We start from the raw sequence: 19961 nt of genomic DNA, 5'->3' as shown, positions 1-19961 counted from the left end.
ATTTTTTGCCACCAGGAAATACAGCTACATTCGCTGTTAACTCCAATTTGCCAGATAGGGTGAAGGCATAACCTGTCTCCATCAGGCCCTTAGGAATTCTGATGCAAGGTTTAAAAACATAGTTACAGTTTCTTGCTTAGGAATTTTCCCTGTTTCCAGCACTTACAGTTGCAGTTGCGGTCCTGTAACCACTGTATCAGGTAGGGAAAAACAGTTGAGGTGACATGGGGAGGAAGGGGAACAAAAGGTATAGTGGTTATACCAGCATCATCCTTCCTTAGCAAGAATTGCATAGTCATACCAGCAGCCTTGCCCCTCACCCCCAGATCCATCAGAAAAACAGCAATCTATCCAGTGGAGACAGTCCTTTAGCCCCACTCATGTTCCCAGGGAGTGTGAGCACTCTCACGAAGGCGTGTGAGCCAGCCCTTCATGCTTTTATCTCCTGCATTTTAGACAACAAATGTTTTAATTGCCCGTTCCAATTCTCTACCAAACTACAACCCTGAGGAAGATATCTTTTTACCCATTGTTGTAGATTATGGGCTGTTAAGTGTGTTCCTTGGTCTGAAGAAATAATAGTCAGCTGTCCAAATTGGTGCAGTATCTTCAGTTCTAGTTCTTTTACAGCATTCTGAACATTTGCATTTATACCGAGTAAGCAAGACCCATTCCAGAGTCAGTATCTATTCCTGTCAAGACCCATTTGTAGCCCCCCAGGGCTACCAGCCTCAGTCTGACTTGCCAGCTATATTCAGGGCCTTCCCACAGGGAGATCTGCCACATAGCCATCTGCAGTCTCTGTCTCTTTTGCTGGCAGACAGAATGGTTCTAATTGGCATTTTGTGCCTCAGAGGGTACAAGAGGAGTATGTCTAGATTCAGCCCATCTCTGCATTGTTGTGGACCCCCAGTGTCCACCTATCTTACAGACCCAGGTGGCCACCTTAAGTGAGCATATGGGGATATCTGCTTGTCGATTCCAATCGTCTCCCAAACCTGGAAGGGACTCCTGATGGGCATCAAACGTGTCCCACTTTATGTACCCCTCAAATTTCCATAGGGCTGTGCCCATATGGGCATCCTTTTAATAGGTCAGGTTTCCACTGCCCTCCTGCCTGACCATATGGCCAGGCCATGAACAGTGGATGAATGTTTCTTATTATCACAGTAACTCACCATGGTGTCATTCCTCAGTTCCAAGGTCCCTAGTTGGTCTGCCTTCCTCTCTGCACTTTTCAGACTCCTATGTTTATTTCACACATAATATCCAGGGGAGTTAGCTGTACTTAGGAGGACGAATAGGGAGAAATGAGTCTTCTCCATTTTGACCTGAAACCAAAGAATTAATGTCATTTAGTCATCTGTAAGAGAAGACATCACTTTCTAAATATCCTCATATATAGGAACCACCAGAGACTGAGTGTGCAAAAGATTTGTTTGGTGGCAGACTTACTTCTGACATGATTGCAGAACGACAAGGACATTCAGATTTTACTCAAATGCAAGAATTAAATTGGACTTCATCATCCATCAGGTACATTTTATTATATGCTATTTGATATTATAATTAAATACTTAGTTATTATTTTTCTCAGGTTTATAATTTATATATCTTATCCAAATATAACCAATAATTCTGAAAATCATCTACCTTACTTCAAAATCTCATGCTAACTTTATCATCTTTGAAATGCATTAATAATTTTTATTATCACACACTATGGTTAAAAATGTCATCAACCCATTTCTAAGACCTTATATTTCTCTCTTCTTTTATAAACAAGCTTTTATGTATTTTTAAAATTTTGTTTACTTTTGGCAGGGTAATTAGGTTTATTTGTTTGTTTGTTTTTGCTAGAGGTACCAGGGATTGAACTCAGGACCTAATGCATGCTAAGCATGTACTCTACCACTGAGCTATACCCTCCCTTCAAACTTTTAAAATTAGAGCATGCTGGGTTTGCTCCTCACACTGTATCACTCTAATTCAGTGGTATCTTGGCTTTCACTGCCACCATTCCTCTGATGCCGCTCTCATGAATGTTATCGTTGTCCTCTTGGTTAATAAATCCTTTTCTCTCCTCTCTTTTTCTATTTTGCACTCTTCACTGGCAGACATCTTTAGCCATAGTTTTAATTTATGATGATGACTCCCTAATTTCGCCCAAACCTAGTCTCCTTATTTGAGCATTCTCTCTAGATACCATCTAGGAGACAACATTCACCTGTGGTTGCCCAAACCAAAAATCTAGGGTCCATTTCTCTCTCTCCTTTGTCCTCCATTTTTAATTAACCACCACATTGTACAGAGTCTGTGTCTTAAGTATGTGTCATAATTCCCCTCTTCTTTCCACAGTCATTGCCACTGTCCTAGGTCAGGGAATTAACTATTTTAGAAACTCTTTTTGTTTTTTGTCTTATTTAACTTTACCTGCAAATCCATCTATTATCCATACTGCTTTCTAAGATGCAAAATTTATCAGATCACTTCCCTTCTCAACATTGTTCAGTTGCTTTCCACTGTCTACAGAATAAAACTTAAAATCTCTATGACATAGAAGACCCTTTAATTACCTATTATTATCTCTTATAATGCTTATCTTTACTGCCCCGTAACTCTTTATAGTACAGAAATTCTAAAATATTCTAGTTCGTTAATCTCAATCACAAAATTCCATTTCATGTTTCTGCCTTTGCTTGTGGTTGTTCCACTGCCTAGAACTCTTTTTTTCTAATTTGCCTGACAAATGTCAAAAGGTCTCTAAGTCTCAGTTTAAGTTCCTTCTCTCCTGTGATGTCGTTCCTGACTTCCCCAAATAGGTTTTTCTTTCCCTAAAATGCCATTACACCTAAATGTATTACAGCAATTTTCCTTTTTTTATTATAGTTTTCCTCGATTCCATTTCTTGAGGACAGAGACAGTGTCTTTCATATTTGTTGTAGCCTTTCCAAATATGTTGTCTGCACTTAGGAAATACTAATTAAAACATGTTGAATGAATGAATGACTTATTAATGGATAAAGTATGTTGTAATTGTAACTTCAGGGTTGAGGATTTATTTAAAGATGTGGTCAGGCTTTTGCACAGCAAAGGAAACCATCAACAAAATGAAAAGACAACCAACTGAATGGGAGAAAATATCTGCAAGTTTATATGACCGACAAGGTGGTAATATCCAAAATATATAAACTCATATATCTCAATATCAGAAAAACAAACAACCTGATTAAAAAGTGGGAAAAAGATCTAAATAAACATTTTCCAAAGAAGACACACAAATGGCCAACAGGCACATGAAAAAATGCTCAACATCATTATCATCAGAGAAATACAAATTAAAACCACAATGAGATATCACCTCACACCTGTCAGAATGGATATCATTAAAAAATGATATCATTAAAAACAAATGGATATCATTAAAAAAACAAATGGATATCATTAAAAAACAAATAACAAATGTTGGCCAGGATGTGGAGAAAAGGGACCCCTCATACACTATTAGTGGAAATGTAAAATGGTGCAGCCACTGTGGAAAACAGTATGGAGATATGTCAAAAAACTAAAACTAGAACTACCATATGACCCAGCAATTCCACTCCTGGGTATTTATCTGAAAAAAGAAAGATACTAATTTGAAAAGATACATACACCCCAATATTTAGAGCAGCATTATTTATAATTGCCAAGCTATGGAAGCAACCTCAGTGTCCATCAGCAGATGAATGGATAAAGAAGATGTGGTGTATATATATATACATACACAAAATAGAATAGTACTCAGTCATAAAAAAGAATGAGAATTTGCCATTTGCCAACAACATGGGTGGATTTGGAGGGTATTATGCCAGGTGAAATAAGTCATACAGAGAAAGACACATGCTGTATGATATCCTTATATGTAGAATCTAAAAAATAAAACAAATTAGTGAATATAACAAAAAAAGAAACAGACGTATAGAAAACAAACTAGTAGTTACCACTGGGGAAGAGGGAAGGGAGGAGGGGCAAGAGAGGGGTAGGGGAGTAAGAGGTACAAACTACTATGTAGGAAATAAATAAGCTACAAGGATATATTGTACAACATAGGGAATATAGCCAACATTTTATAACTATAAATGGAATCTAATCTTTAAAACTTATGAATCAGTATGAAACTTATGTAATACTGTGCATCACCTCAACCTCAGTAAAAAAATAAATTAAATAAATTGGCACATTTAAAAAAAATGAAGTGGTTAGGACAAGATGATTTAGCTTTATGCTCCTCTGCCTCACAGCTCAAAGGAAAGTAAAACAGTTTTAAAGCCATGGACTAGGAATCAAGCATTCTGACTAATTACCTAGACATCCTTACAAGGTGGAATGCTGTAAAAGTTTTCAGGAGATCCCACAGAAAACTCTGTTTTCAAATACCTTACCTACTTTCTCCTTTTCTTTCCCAGAAAAAAAAAAAACAACCTATTTCATATATATCCTCTGTAGCTTACAACCTGAAAATCTTATAGTTTACCATATCAATTTCACTATAATTTCATGTGAATTTATAAAGAAATTGTAGACGTTTATTTTTAAAGTTTCTTTTATGATAGTGCTTTGTTTCTGTGGTAATAGACTTTTTGGAAGTCAATGAAATTGTATGTCATTTTCTTACACACGTACCCAACAAAAAGGCATATTTACCGGATCATTTAACCCATATATTTTACATTAAAGCAATTATTTTTAATAGAATTTGTTAAATGAGATTTTTAAAATGGCTTTGGGGTTATATGTGAGGGATTCACCTATATAATTTTCCTATTAAAATTATAACTGCATTTTACTCTATCTAAATTCAGAACTGTGGATTTGGTTCCAGTTGACCAATTTAGAAATGTGTCTAATGTAAATCTACAGAACAATAATCTTACTTCATTCAGTGGATTAATCTATCTGCCTAATGTGAAGGTGAGTCACTCACAAATTTTCTTTTTTCTTTCGAGGTTTTCAGTGCAAGTTGTAATCTTCTTTACTTTGGATTGAAATGTTATTCATGTTATTAAAGAAGAGAAATTATTCCTAAAGTATTTTTTTTCACCAAGCAAAAAAAGGAATTACTCCCTAAAGTTATTTTGGCTGACTTCAATTTTATGTGATTGTCTTATGAGCTGTGAATCTTCCTCTATCTACAGCAGTAGGAGATGGGATGGAAGGGCTGCCTCTGTAGTAAATGGGTATGGAGTGAATTTGGAGGACACAGCGGTTCTCAAAGCAGCCTCATTACCTCCTGTCTTATAGCTTTGAGCCATCTAATCAGGCCTTTTAAACTTAGGGAAATAACGATCTCTCCAACCAAAGAGTTATTTCATCTAAATAAGGCTTGGAGAAGTCAGGAGTGCAGATTGAGAAAGTTGAGGAACTTTCTAGGGTCTCCATTATTTTGTTTGAAATGTTGTCATTTCCTAGCATGTCAGATAACAAAAAAAACACATTCAAAGCCAAATCCAGACAATTTGGAATATAAAAATTTATGTCATTTTTAACACTGATATATAATAAATTATGTTGTATAGTCCAAGTTTTATCCATACTGTTTTAATAGTTTTTAGGATGGTGATAATCTCAAACCAAAGACATAAATACAGTAGCATTCATATTTTAATGTTTGATTAATAAAGGATTCTTTCTGCAGGTCTTATGCCTCAACTATAATCATATTGAATCAATCGTGCCCCAACTAAAGCCTCAGACTCACTTGACAAATAGACAACTGCTCTACCAGAAAGTGCCTTCAAGTGGCTATGGGCAGCAAGGAACTTCAAAAATAAACAGGTATTATTCTCTTTTTTACAACTATAAATAATTTTAATTGGGAATTTAAAAGGCAGTTAGTCACATTAATGATAGCAGTAGCATACATTTAGCTTATTTCAGTACTTATTTGATAGCTACATGTCCAAAATGAACTTCATAGATTAAAAAAAATACTCCCTTGTCATTGTTTTTTCCCTCCTTCCTCTATCTCAGGTCCATATAGTAAAAAATGAAAAAAAGAAAAAAATTGTATTTTAATGACCTTTTTTTTAATTGAGATACAGTTCACATGCAATAACTCTTACCCTTTATGTATAATTCATTGATTATTTTAGTATATTTACAAAGTTGGGCAACTATCCCTACCATCTAATCCCAAAACATTATCACCCACAAAAGAACCCCTTACTCAGTAGCGTGGACATAGGTTTCTTTCAACCTTTGTTTTGGTTTTGTTTCTAAATTATTTATATGGTTACTTAATGCCCCAACATAAACAGAAAAGATACTTTTTAAAAAAGATGAGGACATAACCTGCCACCTTCCTACATATTTTTGGTAGGAAAATATATAACTCCAGTCAAAATACTTTCATTCCAGTTTTCACAATGAAAAGCATTCCTTGAGTTTTTGTCACCTTTATTGAAGTATAATTTACATATAATAAAACTCACCAATTTAACTGTACGATTTAATGAGTTTTGACAAATGTATTTAGTCATATAACCATTACCACATCAAGGCACAAACTATTCCCATCCCCAAAACTTCCTTTATATCTCTTTGCAGTTCCCTCCCACCACACCCTGGTAACAAGCATTGGTCTGCTTTCTTTTGCTATCATTTTGTCCTTTTCTAGAACATCATCTGATTAGAATCATGTAGTAAGTAGTCTTTTGTGTCTGGCTTCTTTCACTTAGCATAATTCTTTTGAGATTCATCTATGTTGTTGCAAGTGTCAGTAATACATTTCATTTTATTGCTGAGTAGTATTCCATTATATAAATTATATGACAAGTTGTTTATCCATTTGTCATTGATGAACATTTGGGTTGTTTCCAGTTTGAAGCTATTCTGATTAAGGCTGCTATGAAAATTTTATTTATATACATCCTTTATATTGGGGACTATTCATATTTGTTTTTTAACAGCTTTATTGAAACACAGTTTACATACCATAGTGACTCATTTTAAGTGTATATTTTTTACTAAATTTATAGAGTTGTGCAACCTACTGCAATAGTTTTAGAACTTTCCATCACACACCAGAAAGATCCTTCATGTCTATTTGCAGTTAATTCCCTTTCCCACTTCTAGCTCCAGGAAACCACTAATCCACTTTCTATAGAGTTGTATTTTCTAGACATTTTACATGAATGGAATCATAAAATACATGGTCTTTTGTATTCGACTTCTTATACTTAGCATAATGTTTTTGAGATTCATCCATGTTATAGCATCTATTAGTAGTTCATTACTTTTTATTGCTGAATATGTTGGGTGTTCTATTGTATGGATATATGCCACATTATGTTTATCTATTCATCAGTTGATAGACATTTGGATGTTTCCACTTTGGGGTTGGTATGAATAATGCTGCTATAAATATTTGTGTATAAGTATCTTTATGGGCTTATGTTCACATTTCTCTTGGGTAGAAATTTCTGACTCACGTGGTAATTTAATATTTAACTTTTTAAGAAACTGCTATACCATTTTCCAAAGTGGTTGCACCATTTTACATTACCAAAAGAAGTTTTGAGGGTTCTTATTTCCCCACATCCTCACCAACACTTCTTGTTGTCTGTGTTTTGATTATAGCCATTTTAGTGGAGTTGAAGAAATATCTCATTGTGGTTTTAATTTTACATTTCCCTCATGACTAATGTTGTTGAGCAGCTTTTCAAAACATATTAGCCATAATTATATCTTCTTTGATGAACTGTTTAAATCTTTTGTTTATTTTTAAATTATATTATTTGGCTTTTTACTGAGTTTTTAAAAATATTCTGCATACAAGCCCTTTATCAAATAATTTACAAGTATTTTCTTCTCTCAATGTGTGGTTTGTCTTTTTATTTTCTTAAATGGTGTCTTTTAAAAAGAATTTTAATTTTGATGAACTCCAATTTATCAACTTTTTCTCTTACAGATTGTGATATTATTGTTGTACCTAAGAACTCTTTGCCTAACCTAAGGTCACAAAGATTTTTCTCATCTTTTTCAAAAAAATTTTGTCTCTTACATTTATGATTGTGATCCATTTTGAGTTAATGTTGTGTTTTTGTATACGTTGTGAGGTAAAATGTGAGGACTGAGTTCATCTTTTTGCATGTGAATATTCATTTGTCCTAGCACCTTTTGTTTAATAATATACTACCCTTCCTCCGTTGAATTGACTTGGTATCTTTGTTGAAAATCAATTGACCATAAATATAAAAGCTTTTTTCTGAAATCTTCTATTCCATTGATCTATGTGTCTTTCCTTTTGCCAGTTTGGACTAGTTTGATTACTGCAGCTTTATAATAAGTTTTGAAATCAGGAATTGTAGGCCCTCCAACTTTGTTCTTTTTAAAGACTGTTTTGGATATTCTGGGTTCTTTGCATTTCCTTATAAATGGTAGGATGAGATGGTTATACCCAGGAGGGAAAAAAAAGAAAGCCTGCTGCACTTTTGTTAGAGATTGTATTAAATCTATTGATTAATTTTGGGAGGTCTACCATCTTAGTAGTAATAGGGAATTCTTCTGTGAACATGGAATGTTTCTCCATTTATTTTGATCTTTATCTCAGTAATGTTTTGTAGTCTTCTGTGTGTACATTTGGCACTCCTTTTGTTAATTCTTTCTGAAATATTTTATCCTTTTTATACTATTTTCAATAGAATTCTTAATTTCATTCTTTTCATTGCTGATATATAGAAATTCAATTGATTTTTGTACATTAATCTTTTACCCTGTGATCTTGCTAAACTCATTTATTGATGCAATAATAGTTTTTTGTAGGTTCCTTAGGATTTTTAAAATACAAGATCATGTACTCTAAGAATAAAGATGGTTTTACTAATTCCTTTCCAGTCAGGATACATTTGTTTTTTCCTTCTTTTGCCTGATTAAACTGGCTCTTGCTTTTTATTTCAAGTAATAACTCTTTCTGTACTTCTTTTTTCTTTACCATATAAAAATGTTTTTAAGGAAGAAGATGTGATTATTATTTAAAATATAAAGATAGGATATTATAGTTTAATTTTGATTTACTAGTAAATTCATTCTTTTTCTTTTTTTTAAACTTCAATTTACAGTGAGTACACATCAAATTGTCTTTTTTATGTTTATTCAAATAGATGGCTTGAAATTAAGTTTATGGGCTCAAACTTACATGTGTGTTTCAGAGATACAATGAGCAGTGAAAATTTGCCTCCAATAATGCACAGTTTAGAAGTTCTTCATTTGGGCTACAATGGAATTTGTAATTTAATTCAGCTACAACTTAACAGACTAAGAAATTTAAAATTCCTTTTCCTTCAGGGTGAGTAGAAACACTATTGTGTGTAAGTCTTTATTACTGAAAGTTAAATTGATTATCATCCTCTTTTGAAAGCAAATATAAGCATCAGTATTAAAACAAGTCCATTGACAAAAATATTTTAGTAATCACAGACAGGTTTATCTTGGGTTATTTATGTCAATAATGTAAATGCAATATTCTAGGGCTATAAAATATTGTATTCTAGGACAATTTTCTATAGCTATAGAAAATGCAATCTTGTAGGATTTTATATAGTATTATATCATAATTTACTTTTATATCATATTCAATTAAAAAAATAAATAGCGACCAATAATTCACAAGTACTTATTAAATCCAGAACTGTGCTAAGTACTAAGAAAGATACAGAAACACTGTATTATTGGAATTACATATAATTGAGATCCTTGCTCTAAAGTAGTTTCCTATTTACCTGTGGATATATACTGAAGCAAAGATGAATTAAGTTCTATGTGTTACTACCTTAAGTGCAGGAGAAGTTTAGAGAAAAGAGAAACTGAAACATTAACTCCTCTACATACCTAGGATTCTTTGAAAGACTGATGGAATTTAAGTTGAAGGTGACCATGACAGAGAACTTTGCAAGTAGGGGGAGGAGGAGAAGGATCACAAGGGCATAATTGTGGTGTCTGTGAGCCAGCACTTAAAAACAAAGAGTATACAGTTCGCTGACAGAATTATAAAGCCTCTAAACATGATCAATTTGATAGAAAACACTCATTTCACATTTGAAAATAGGTAGGCATTGTAAATTTTTAGAAAAGTAGCATGAGAAAAACACAAGGTTGAAACAGTAGACATATTTAATGACATAGAAGAAAGGTTGTGAGACCATCAGTGAAATGTGTTAGGAGATATCCATATAGTTGATCTGGGTATAATAACTTCTTTCTGAAAGACAGGATTTTCTAGGGTATATTTTAAAAGTATTAATGCATCTTTTTCCCTATCAAAGGTGCATATGAGTTGGCTCAATGACATGGAGACTTAGCCTTAAAAGAACAAGAAATTGAGCACAGCAATGAGAGATTTTTTAAAAGATACATTGCATACCAAAAAGCAGAGAACCTAACCCTGGAAGGTCTATTTTAATCTAATAATGTAAATGGGGAGTGTGTTCTGTTACCATATCTAGCATGACAAATCACAGTGGGGCAGTCTTATGCAAGGAATGAGGCAGTTTACTTTGACAATAATGGCTGCCATTTATTAAGTCACTGGGCACGGTGTTTGTCTACATAGATTATCTCATTCAACCTTCACAGCAGCACATGGTAAGAAATTTTATGTGCATTTTACTAAAAAAGCAATTGAATCTCAGTGGGGCTAAATAATTTGCCTAAGTTTGGACCAGTGAGTGGTATAGCACGGAGTCAAACACAGCTCTGACTCCCAAGCACATGCATTTTCTATCCAGCATGAATGACTTAATAAGGGCCTAGGCTGGAGTGGTATCAGTGAGAAGTGTAAGTAAGAGATGAGTCCAAAAGCAGTTTAAATATTAGTACCTAATGAACAATTAGATATACAAGAAGAGAACAATAGTTCAAAGTATTTTCATGCTTTCATTAGGAGATTGGGCAAAAGGAGGTACTAAAGCTAGGACAAGATTGTGTTGTGACAACTTTGAGGCATAAAAATGGAAACTTTATAGATAAAAAACAAATTTCTTATTTATACCACAGGGAACTATATTCAATATCTTGTAATAATAACCTTTAATGAAAAAGAATATGAAAATGAATATATGTATATATATGCATGACTGGGACATTATGCTGTACCTAGGAATTGACACATTGTAACTGACTATATTTAGGTTAAAGACTATATAGGTTAAAGACACTGAACTAGAGGAGATAACTCTGAGATCAGTCTAAAGGGGGAAGAGTACAAAAGCTCTAGGGGAGTACATAAATGTAGGCAGTGATAAGATGAGGCCATGCCAGGGTCTGTCCACAGGAGAGTTTATGAACCTGCATTTTAGCTGTTGTGTTAAATTTGCAAGATGGTGGGGAAGGTGAAGTCTTTGGGGGAAGGGCAGGGTGGGGCTGTAGGGAAGTAAATCCTTAGAATTTTAAGGATTAAGGATCAGATTTTCTAAAATGTAACTATCTAGTTAAATAAATGGGGGTTTTCAAACAGTGGCAAATGCTGCTGGTTACAGAAATGTAAGATCCCTGGAATCACATTTAATATGGTTTTGGAATTTTCTTTCTTAAATATGTTTAATGAGCATTCTAAAATGAATAATGATCAAAAATATGCTACTGCAGACATTGTTTAATACCCAAGTGATTTTTATACCATTGGACTTAAAATATTGAAAGTGATAGTCCAAATTCAAATTTCATGAAAGTAATATATTAACACGACTGAGTCATTTTTCTCAATATGACTTGAATTTTTTTTTCATTTATAAGCAAGGCACTGTAATGTTTCAAAGTTTGTGATTTAGTTCTGTGAGCAATTTTATTGAAAGTTATGATGTTATCAGTTTCTCTACAGGATAAAACAAAATAAATTTACCAGATTTCATTAATTCTGATACACTCACTTTTTATATTTTAACATGTCTTAAATCAGGTTGTATCTGAAGTGATGGCATCTCATAGTTTACCTAGATGAGTTATTTTTCTTTCTTAGTGTACATAAAATACTGACATAACTTAACAATTGTTGGTGTTTTAAATTTAATAAAATATGTTAAATTTCAAAGAGAAGAATTATAAGAAAATGGGATTACATGTTCAAAAACATGCTAGATTCCTAGGACTACCGTAAGAAAATACCACAAACAGTGGCTTAAACAACAAAAATTTATTTCCTCACAGTTCTGGAGGCCCAAATTCCAAGATCAAGATGTGAGCAGGGTTGTTCATTTCTGAGGGCCTCTCTTCTGGGCGTGTAATTGTACCTGTATCTTCACATGGTCTTCTCTCTGTGTCTGTCTGTGTCCTAATCTCTTTATGTAAGGACACCAGTGATATTGGATTAGGGCCCACCCAATGACCTCATTTAACATTAGTTACCTCTTTAAAGACCCAAATACAGTCACATTCTGAAGGACTAGAGGTTAGGACTTCAATATACGGATTTGTAGGGGACAAAATTCAGTCCATAACAAACAAGTGGATAAATAGTGAATGAAACATAGAATGGCATAGTAGAAGCAGCATTGTAAAAGGTCTAGGTTAAGCCTGGTGGTGTACTTTTACATCTTTGAGCAAGTCATCCAATTTTTCTGACCCTCAGTTTTCTGATCATTAAAAAATGATAATGTTTTCCCTGTCCTATTTTGAGACTCTAATAGAAATCACATATAAAAGCATTTAGTCAACTCAGGGCTCCTCCTCTTATATAAGTTATCATTCATACTTATAAAGCTATAGATTGCTACAGTAGAAAGAAATCATGTTACAATGAAAGAATTGAGGTTTTAAGTGATGTAATGAAGTCTTAATTTTTTAATGTAGTTACAGTGTAAAAATAAGTGGAGAAAGAGATAACAGCATAATCAAGGTATATCCTTCTAACTTAATACAACAAATTCGTTTATTTTAATTAGATATACCTATTTGAATACCTATTAGAATAATCCAGTATACTCAAAACACGTATCTTTTGCAGCACTTTTATATACCCACTTTGGTCAGTATCAACTAATCAACTATTTTAACACTTCATTACTGAACAGACAGGTTGGGTCAGTTCAGTACATTGTGGACATGACATCTTGATCTTTCACATAAAGGAGAAATTTTACTAAATATTATTTGATGATGATGCAACCTTCCTGTAAATTACATTTCTATTTCTCCCTGGAAATATATTTTTAAAAATTTTACTTTTTAAAAAATCATTTGATAAAAAATTTAAATGATGACAGATAACTTTTATTCAGGAAGTTTGGGTTCACTTGACATATCATAAGTTACCTCTTTTCAGGGAATGAAATCAGTCAAGTTGAAGGGCTTGACAACCTAGAAGTCCTTCAGGAATTGGTAGTGGACCATAACCGCATCAGAGCATTTAATGACAGTGCCTTTGCCAAACCAAGCTCTCTGTTGGCACTTCACCTGGAGGAAAACAGACTACGAGAGCTAAGCAAATTACAACCTTTGGTAAAACTAGAGAAACTCTTCTTAGGATATAATAAAATTCAGGTAATATTATTTTGTTTTTGTTATGAGATTTATAAGACTTAAATCCTTTGAGCATAAAGCTTCCAAACACACCACTGAAAATTTTGCTAGTATGTTACTTATCATTTATAAAATGCCATGTAAATACTCTGGGATGCAAAAATGCTCACCCTGCTTCTAGACTTATATAACTTGACCAACTCACATGCATCCACCTGCAGATCCTCTAAATCTCTTTCATTCCTGACTGTTCTTGGTCCAAGCTATCTTGCATCTCAATCCCAGACTGCCTCTGGCTCTTTAAACTTAACATACACACTTGGTCTACCTGACATTTGAATCAACTCCTAATGATGGGCTTTGACTTGGCTTTAATATTCCATCTCTTCCCACTTAAGGCTTTCTTAGCTAGCAACCTGCCTTTGTTTCAGCTACTAATGGAAATTCAACCTATTTCCATCAGGCCACTGCCCCAACTGAGACTGCCCAAACTCTCTCCTGAGACAGTATGCAGATAAGAGGGTCAAAGGTATACAAATAACCTTATATAGCCCTAATGTTTCTCTTACTCTTTTTGTGATGATCTGTTAGCCCTCCTTTTACCAATTTTTCTATTTCTGTCCACACCTCTAAGACAACCTTGAAGATAAATTGAACTGTGGACTACCCCAAGGGCAGAGACCAAGTCTTTCTTGCCCACATTTGTATCCGTTTATAGCATAGTGCCTGGTACAGAGTAGATATACAATCAGTATTTGTGGCTTTACTTGCTTAAGTTCAGGAAACCTGTTCTGGAGTGATATAAAAGCCTGTTCAAGGCTACAAGGAAATCACGAGCAGTGCTCCTTTCTACATAGCAACTAGGAAACACATATGTAGAGAAAATGACATACAACTAATGCAAGCAATGTTCAAACAACATCTGAGAAAAAGGCTGCCAGAAGTGGCAATGGTGCTTCCAAAGCTTTAGCCAGAAGGAATCTAAATTAGGAAAATTGCTATTCTGTGGGAATTCTTTCCAGTTATAGCAGCTGAGCTAACACAAAGGATCTGTCAAATCAGACTTATATGAGTCAGAGACCTTACCCAGTATCAAGCTTTACTAATAATTTCAAGGATACACAGGGTCTGGGACATTCCTGGGTATGAATGTTCCCAAATTCTATTTCCAAATGATCTAAAATTTTGTATAGTTACTAGATGAATTGGCAAAGCCCACTTGTCATTCCAAATAAAAATAAGAGCATAGCAATAACTTTGTTTTATTACTTGAACAAGCAACAACCCTAAGCTGAGCTTGTTGCCTAAATTTTGTCAGAAATAGTATTTTAGAAATAATCTTGCAGGAACTAAAATGTATTTGTAAACTTTCACCAATGTTAAATAGATGATAATAAGTAATCCCACCCAGTAGCAAAGGCAAGCCATTTCTAGACAAATTGTTTTATATATATATACCTTACCCAGCAAATATATCAGGATGCCGTCCACTCAATATGACATCTCTTTTTATGGTTAAGGTTGTGTTTGACATGTACCTTTGAAATTGTTTAGGCTGGATTCACCTCCTTTTCCACACTTCTGGGTCAATCTTCTTGGGAATTAACTAAACATAATCTGAGTTTTAGTAGATCATAACTCTTTTGAAACAAATATGGTCTTTCCTTGCAAATCCTGCTGTATAGCCTGTTTCCCGTGTTAGCATGCCATCTTTGCCAGTCACGCACTTGGAATCAATAATACACAGATCTGTCTTTAATCAACAATACTGAATATTGTCACTCATGCTCACTTCCGAAGATTCAATTGTGAACTCACTCCAGTCCAACACTTATGTATAATTACTGCAAAGCAGCAAATATTTGAAGATATTGGGTCAAACCAAATAATAACTTATTGCTTAACTTTTGAATAGGATATGGCAGAACTGGAAAAACTTGATGGTATCTCTTCCCTCAGAGAGCTTACAGTTTATGGCAATCCAGTGAGTATGTCAGTTTTCTAATTTATTAGTTAATTTACTTCAAATAAAATTTACAGTTGTATATTTATATTTATTTTTATATAATGTGAGAAAAGATTTAATTTTACCTGTTTCCATTTACATAGACAGCTATGCAAGGACAATTTATTGTCTAGTGTCTTCTTCCAACTGATTATAATATAAGCTGCCACTGTCATGTAGAAGAAGGTCTGTTTTTGCATTCTACTTTGTATTCATTGGCCTGTCAGTCCCTATACCAATATTACACCATGTTAATTACTAAAGCTTTATATTAGCTCTTGATGACTGGTAGAGTAAGCACCTTTAATTTTCCTTTTCTTCCAGCTTCTCCTCTTTTTTTTCTTCGTTGTCTTGGCTATTCTTGGCGCTTTACACTTCCTGTGAGTTTTAGGAAATAGCTTCTCAAGTTATATGGGAATCTTGCTGATATTTTAACTGAAATTGCATTGAATTCATAAATTAATTTGGGGGAAAACTGGCCACCTTTCCTATTGGGAGTCTTTAAAGGGATCAAATAAGTAGCACCCTTATTCACCTAACATCAGAATAAGTTGAGAAATATGGCAGCGACAGATGAAGAGGTGAGAATATTTTGCTTAGCTTAGTGAGAAAGGCAAATGGGCCTGCTAACAGATGAAGTAATCATGATCACCCGGTAACAGGAAATACTTGGCTGAGGCCTTTCTACATGGGAGGAGAGCAGAAGGCATTCTCCCAGCAATAAGCTCCTTCTCAAGAGGAAAGAAAGATAGGAGCCAAACATGCCCAGTTTAATTTTACCAGATTTATCAGTTAAGTCACCCCATTTCCACTAGTTGAGGAGTGAAGGGATGAGAGAGCCCACTAGTGCCATATCACAGAGCTGTTTCTACCAAGAAAGAAATACAGTAAGCAGTCTCTCCTAATATTTATAACATTCAGTCTTCTCATTCATAAACATGAATATACCTTTATTTATTTCATGTCCTTCAATAAAGGTTTGTAATTTTCTCCTAAAGGTTTTAATCATCTTTGGTTAGATTTATTCTGCTGTTTTAATAGCTGTTTTAAAGAATGTCTTTTTACATTTTTTTAGTTGTTTGTTGCTAGAGTATAGAAATTCTGATTTGTGCATATTATTCTTTATCCAGGAACTTTGCTCTCCTCTCTTTTTAATTCTAATGGTTAGTAAATTTTGTTGGATTTTCTGTCTAGACTATCATAGTATATCTGCAATCTCTGTATCCTTTCTTTCCAATCCTTGTGGTTTTTATTTCCTTTACTTCTCTCAGTGTGCTGACTAGAACCTCTAGTACAGTGTTGAATAGATGCACTGGTAGTTAGTTACTGACTTAAAAAAAATGCTTCTAAATTGTCACTATTAAATATGATGTTCGCTGTAGGTTATGAGTGGATAACCTTAAATATTTTAAGAAAGTGCCTTTCTAATTCCAGTTTATTACTTGTTTTTATCATGAGTGGACACTGGATTTTAATTAATTGGTAATACACTTTTTCTCTTTAATCTGTTAATATGCAAATGACATTAATAGACTCTGATGTTAAACCATCCTTAAATTCCTGGGATGAATAATACTTGGTCATGTTTTATACTTTATTGGATTTAATTTCCTAAAATTTCATGTAGCATATTTGTCTCTATGGAAATAAGTAAAATTATTCTGCAACTTTATGTTCTTATACTATTCAAGTTCATCAAGGCTGCTCTTGCCTGATGAACTTAATTGGGGAGTTCTCCCGCTTTTTCTAGTCTATGAATTAATTTATATAAGAGAAGATTCTTGTGTTCCTTGAAGGATAATTAGATCTTATCTTTCAAACTATCTGGACTTAGTTTTCTTGAAGTTAGATTGTAAACTACTTACTCAAATTCTTTAATGGATATAAATCTAGTCATTTTCTATTTATTCAAAAGTCAATATTGAGAAGTTTTATTTTTCAATAAAATTGTCCTTTTCATTTACCTTTTAAATGTACTCCTACCACAGTACTTTCATGCATTTTTAAAATCTCTACTGTATCTGTTTTGTCACCTTTTTCTACCTAAATTTGATTTTTTTTTCTGCTTTTTCTCTTTTATTCTTGATGAGCCTTGCTAAAGTTTGGTCTATCATATCACTCTCTTCAAAGAACCATTATTTTGGTTTTATCAAGTGTAATATTGTTTACTTCATTAATTTTTACACTTTGTTATTTTCTTGGAATTAATTTTAAAAAATTCTGAAACTTGTTAATTTTTAATATTTCTTCTAAATGAACAAATTTTAGGTGACAAAACACTGCTTTAGCAACATCATAAAAGTTTTGTATGTAGTGTTTTTTTCTATTATTTATTTCTTAGAATCTACTTTACAAAAGATGTCTTCTTTAATCCATGAGTTACTGAGGTCTGTGTTAATTTCAAACTTAAAAGATATTTTTAGTTAGTTTTTTGTTATTTATTTCTAGTATTATTACATTTTAATAAGAAGAGATAATCTATTTATACATTCTTTGGTATTTATGAAACTTGCTTTGTAGCCTAGAATGTGCTCACTTTTTTAACTTGATTTTTCACTCAGTTTAATATGTCTCTCCATTAATTTTTATGTATCTACTGCACTTAAAAATAGATTGTTTATTCATTCCTTTTTAACTGTAGTTCCTTTCTCTCTCTCTTTCTCTTTTTCTTTCTAGCTTACTTTCTTCCCTTTTTTCTCTTTCTTTTGCTATCACAAACAGTACTGAATACTTTTTCTGTGCGGTCAGTCTCCCAGATCACCCCACATTTAGAGATTTGCTGGAAGATTTATAAAAGTCATGGGACTTAGCATATAGTTGTACTCATGGCTGATTTACTGCAGTGACTTAATGAGGATATATAGCCAGGTGATGAAGGAAACAGACACAGACAGAGTTTGGAGGGATCCATGTGCAGGCTTCCTTATGCTCTTTCCCTCATATGAGGGATCACACAGTGTACCCTCCACCCAGCAACAAAAATACATCAACAAGTGTGTTATATTTCTACCCAGGAAATCCCCCCATTAGACTTATTAGCATTTAAGAACTGTTTTGGAGGTTGGTCACATAGGTACCTTATGCCTATAATACCAAAATTCCAGACTCCCAGAAGGAAAGCAGGGTAAGCATAAAATCATATTGTTTGTATAAGTAATCTAGGCACAGTGAACTACCCTTATCAGTTTAGGATTAGTGGGAAAGCTTCCAAAATCTAAGTACCAAATACCTGTCAAGGGCTATCCTTGCAAGCAGATCCTTCTAAAGATAACAGTCTTAGGCCTACTCTATTAAACTCTTTCTGTACACTTTGTTATGCACAAATGCAAATATTTTTAGAGTAGGTTAACACTATGAAGTGATGGATCATACAGTTCAATAGATGTGTATTGAATTAAATTGCATAGTGCCTATGGGAAATTACCATATAAGTTTCAAACTAATTACTTATAAGTGAACTTTTATAATATAATTCTGTTCATGAGTTGGGATGAACTCATATTAATGAACAATATTATATATTCTAAAAAGAGACTAAACCTCCAAATAGTAGCCTTGGTTAAAAAAAAAATTCTTACCTTCATTTAGCATAACAGGAAATTGAGAAATCTTTCAAAAAGGGAGCTCATAGTTGTTTCATATAATACTACAAATTAGCAGTTACCTGTCATCTTTGCTGTCTATGCTAAATTTCCTTCTCTATAAAGGTTAATCTTAGAAACAAAAAGTTTTTTTTAAAAATGAATTGTTATTTTTAACTTTATTCAGATTTGTAGAAAAATGCTGCATCGCCACATGCTTATATTTCGACTGCCTAACTTACAGATGTTAGATGGAATCCTTGTGAATTCAGATGATAGGGCAAAAGCTGAATTTCACTTTTCTGAACTACAAGTAAAGAAAAATTCGGTAATAATTATATTACACTTTTCCTTTTAAAATGTGTAAGTTATTAGTAAATTAACATTATATTTTGTCTTGTGCATTTTTAGTTAATGTTTAAACCTGGGCTATGATGTTTTTGTAGATTATTTTAGTACCTATTTAATGATTATTGTCAAAGGGAAGCTAGGGAAGCTCCTTATTCAAATAACATGCTTTGACATAGAGCAAATTATTTAAAGCTCTGTACCTCTTCCTCCATATGTCAGATAATGCTAGAAGGTAAGAAACTGTAACACTATCACCCTTATAAACAAAAGCTAACAATAGAACTCTTTCCACTTAGCAGATAGAAAGAGAAGGAAGGAATACTGCTCTCAAACTTTCTGGACTGTGTAGTTCATCTAACAAGGGAGGTGCATGCCTCTTCTCTTGTACATTGGCAGAATAATTGGGCCTTTTGCCCAAGTACCCTAATAAGGTATCTGACCATGACAGGGAAGAGGTTAGAGAGAGAAGAAGCCATAAAAGTATATCTTTAGGAAATTATGTCATTGACCACCAAGATTCTTCACAACCA

The 19961-nt window shown here is 33.6% G+C and overlaps 1 protein-coding gene across 1 annotated transcript in view; it reads left to right on the top strand.

The window, feature by feature from the left end:
- The window catches only part of LRRC9 (leucine rich repeat containing 9), an 88236-nt gene that overhangs the window by 56488 nt on the left and 11787 nt on the right, over positions 1 to 19961 (top strand). The window contains exons 24-30 of the mRNA XM_045522061.2: positions 1406 to 1536; positions 4845 to 4953; positions 5678 to 5817; positions 9192 to 9328; positions 13298 to 13515; positions 15410 to 15478; positions 19268 to 19408. Of these exons, the coding sequence (XP_045378017.2) occupies positions 1406 to 1536; positions 4845 to 4953; positions 5678 to 5817; positions 9192 to 9328; positions 13298 to 13515; positions 15410 to 15478; positions 19268 to 19408 (945 nt within the window). The remainder of the gene's footprint in view (positions 1 to 1405; positions 1537 to 4844; positions 4954 to 5677; positions 5818 to 9191; positions 9329 to 13297; positions 13516 to 15409; positions 15479 to 19267; positions 19409 to 19961) is intronic.

This window comes from Camelus bactrianus, chromosome 6 (assembly GCF_048773025.1).
Source record: "Camelus bactrianus isolate YW-2024 breed Bactrian camel chromosome 6, ASM4877302v1, whole genome shotgun sequence".
NCBI lineage: Eukaryota > Metazoa > Chordata > Mammalia > Artiodactyla > Camelidae > Camelus > Camelus bactrianus.
This window is presented reverse-complemented; position numbering and strand designations above follow the sequence as displayed.